General features: G+C 51.1%; 1 protein-coding gene across 1 annotated transcript; it reads right to left on the reverse strand.

Annotated features, from left to right (window-relative positions):
- Window positions 1–2,431: 2,431 nt before the first annotated feature.
- LOC110454808 (putative proline-rich protein 21) lies at window positions 2,432–3,517 on the reverse strand. Its single transcript, XM_021504527.1, has one exon. It carries the CDS (start codon window positions 3,515–3,517, stop codon window positions 2,432–2,434), a length of 1,086 nt encoding a protein of 361 aa, XP_021360202.1.
- Between the last annotated feature and the right edge of the window lie 283 nt (window positions 3,518–3,800).

The raw sequence follows: 3,800 nt of genomic DNA on the forward strand, positions 1-3,800 counted from the left end.
TGCATCATTTCAATTAAGTGTTGCCCCGAAATTACACAGAAACAAGTACTGGATATAAAGAGTAGTAAAACAAACACCTCTTGCTGAAAACGACAGGTGTGTCTCAAAGAAATAGAAGATATTCCTGTCAACATCCTCGATATCCAGGAGTCACGTTCCGCTCTCTGCACCCCTGGGATATGTCATAGAAAAATTGAAGGCACAACGATAGTTGTTTGGTTGGTCTCAGGTAAAAAAAAAAAAACCCTGACCAATCGCTAGGCTGATATCTGTCCTTTGAAGATTACAAAGGGGCGACACTCGATTTCAAAGTCAGTCAATTTTTACCGTTATGCGAACGCGAGATTCTTTTGATGCACATCAAAGAATCGAACTAACCTCATTAACAAGACGGTACACACTGAGCCTTCAATTTTGCTATGACATATATTCCAGGGGTGCAGAGAGCGTACGTGAACGTCATCCCTGGATATCGAGGATGCCCTGTCAAGTGTGGGAGCAAAACATTGCAAATATTTTTGAAACGATATCTTTAAGAAGTTGATATGAAAATATTTGCATTAGCCCGTGTATGTGTTTCCACAGAGTGGAGGTTGACCTATAATGCGATCATTTGGATCATAACAAGCAAATATATGTATACATGCAACACGATCAGACCGATAGAGATGTCATTTAAACGCGATTACCTATAAGTGATACAAATGAAGTAAGGATGCTTTGGAGCCATATACTGTCACTTGTTCTTCTATATGAAAATGTTACTGTAAATGGACATCCATGTATTTAAAGATCCCTGTACCAGAGCCAAAAACTGTAACTATGTACTGGAAACTGGTTTCTCCGGCAGGACTATATAGCTTAAATAAATCATTTCTGAAAAGAAAATCATACCTTGCTTGGGGGACTTTTATGAAAAATAATAAAGATGAAACAAAAACCACCAAAAAACCTCAACAGCAGTGTTCTGAGTGTAACAATTATGTATGCCTAGACCGGGATTCGAACCCTGGACTTCAGATTGTAATATAGATTGTATGAAGGGAAAAACACAGTCCAGTGGGACAGTGACAGTAGGGCAGGGACAGTGGGACATGGACAGTAGGGCAGGGACAGTAGGGAAGGGACAGTGGGACATGGTCATTGTGACAGGGATAGTAGGATATGGACAGTTGGACAGGGACAGTAGGGCAGGGACAGTAGGGCAGGGACAGTGGGACATGGTCATTGTGACAGGGATAGTAGGACATGGAACCCTGACCAAGGACAGTAGGGCAGGGACAGTAGGGCAGGGACAGTAGGACATGGACAGTTGGACAGGGACAGTAGGGCAGGGTCAGGCGGGCAGGGACAGTGGGACATGGACAGTAGGGCAGGGACAGTAGGACATGGACAGTGGGACAGGGATAGCGGGACAGGGATAGTAGGGCAGGGACAGTAGGACATGAACAGTAGGGCAGGGACAGTAGGGCAGGGACAGTAGGACATGGACAGTTGGACAGGGACAGAAGGGGAGGATAGTAGGACATGGACAGTTGGACAGGGACAGTAGGGCAGGGATAGTAGGGCAGGGACAGTAGGACATCAACAGTAGGGCAGGGACAGTAGGACAGGGACAGTAGGACATGGACAGTGGGACAGGAAAAGTAGGGCAGGGACAGTAGGGCAGGGACAGTGAGCCATGGACAGTTGGGCAGGGACAGTAGGGCAGGGACAGCGGGGCATGGACAGTAGGGCAGGGACAGTAGAGCAGGGATAGTGGGACATGGACAGAGGGACAGGGATAGTGGGACATGAACAGTAGGGCAGGGACAGTAGGGCATGGACAGTAGGGGAGGGACAGTGGGACAGGGACAGTGAGCCATGGACAGTAGGGCAGGGACAGTAGGATAGGGACAGTAGGGCAGGGACAGTAGGGCAGGGATAGTGGGACATGGACAGAGGGACAGGGATAGTGGGACATGAACAGTAGGGCAGGGACAGTAGGGCATGGAAAGTAGGGGAGGGACAGTTGGACAGGGACAGTAGGGCAGGGACAGTGGGACATGGACAGTAGGGCAGGGACAGTGGGGCATGGACAGTAGGGCAGAGACAGTGGGATAGGGACAGTAGGGCAGGGACAGTAGGACAGGGACAGTAGGGCAGGGACAGTGGGACATGGACAGTAGGGCAGAGACAGTGGGATATTGACAGTGTGACAGGGATAGTATGGCAGGGACAGTAGAACAGGGACAGTGGGACAGGGATATTAGGGCAGGGACAGTAGGGCAGGGACAGTGGGACATGTACAGTTGGACAGGGATAGTAGGGAGGGGAAAGTAGGACAGGGAAAGTAGGGCAGGGACAGTGGGACATGGACAGTGGGACATGGACAGTGGGACAGGGATAGTAGGGCAGGGACAATAGGGCAGGGAAGGTGGGAAATAGACAGTTAGACATGGACAGTGAGACATGGACAGTAGGGCAGGGACAGTAGGACAGGGACAGTAGGGCAGGGACAGTAGGGCATGGACAGTGGGACATGGACAGTAAGGCAGGGATAGTGTGACATGGACAGTGAGACATGGACAGTAGGGCAGGGACAGTAGGGCAGGGACAGTGCGACATGGACAGTAAGGCAGGGATAGTTGGACATGGACAGGGAGACATGGATAGTAGGGCAGGGACAGTAGGGCAGGGACAGTGGGACAGGGACAGTAGGGAAGGGACAGTAGGACAGGGACAGTAGGGCAGGGACAGTGGGACATGTACAGTTGGACAGGGATAGTAGGGAGGGGAAAGTAGGACAGGGAAAGTAGGGCAGGGACAGTGGGACATGGACAGTAAGGCAGGGATAGTTGGACATGGACAGTGAGACATGGATAGTAGGGCAGGGACAGTAGGGCAGGGACAGTAGGGCAGGGACAGTGAAACATGGACAGTAGGGCAGGGACAGTGGGACATGGACAGTAGGGCAGGGACAATGGGACATTGTCATTGGGACAGGGATAGTGGGACATGGACAGTGAGACATGGACAGTAGGGCAGGGACAATAGGGCAGGGACAGTAGGGCAGGGACAGTGGGACATGGACAGTAGGGCAGGGACAATGGGGCAGGGACAGTAGGGCAGGGACAGTGAAACATGGACAGTAGGGCAGGGACAGTGGGGCATGGACAGTAGGGCAGGGACAATAGGGCAGGGACAGTAGGGCAGGGACAGTGAGGCAGGGACAGTAGGGCAGGGACAGTGAGCCATGGACAGTAGGGCAGGGACAGTATGGCAGGGACAGTGGGACATGGGCAGTAGGGCAGGGACAGTAGGGCAGGGACAGTGAGCCAGGGACAGTAGGGCAGGGACAGTAGGGCAGGGACAGTGGGACATGGGCAGTAGGGCAGGGACAGTAGGGCAGGGACACTGGGGCAGTGTCATTGGGACTGCGACAGTAGGGCAGGGACAGTGGGACATGGTCATTGGAACAGGGATAGTGGGACATAGACAGTGAGACATGGACAATTGGACAGGGACAGTGGGACATAGACAGCGAGACAACGACAGTGGTACATGGACAGTGGGACAGGGACAGTTAGACAGGGACAGTGGGACAGTGTCATTTGGACAGGATCATCGGGACATGGATAGTGGGACATGGACAGTTGGACTGGGACAGGGACAGTGAAACAGGGACAGTGGGACGTAGATAAATAAGCAATCAAATATTTTTAAGAGTTCATTATCTTAATATATATATATTTCTAATATACAATAATTAAAAAACGCCCTGTATAATTTGCAAAATAATTCTAAGGCGCTTTACAGCA

The sequence above is a fragment of the Mizuhopecten yessoensis genome, unplaced genomic scaffold (genome assembly GCF_002113885.1).
Source record: "Mizuhopecten yessoensis strain PY_sf001 unplaced genomic scaffold, ASM211388v2 scaffold8071, whole genome shotgun sequence".
NCBI classification, from domain to species: Eukaryota; Metazoa; Mollusca; class Bivalvia; order Pectinida; family Pectinidae; genus Mizuhopecten; species Mizuhopecten yessoensis.

Coding starts and splice junctions, on each gene's coding strand:
- LOC110454808 (XM_021504527.1), bottom strand. CDS start 3,517: ATGTCCCACTGTCCCTGTCCAATTGTCCATGTCTCACTGTCTATGTCC.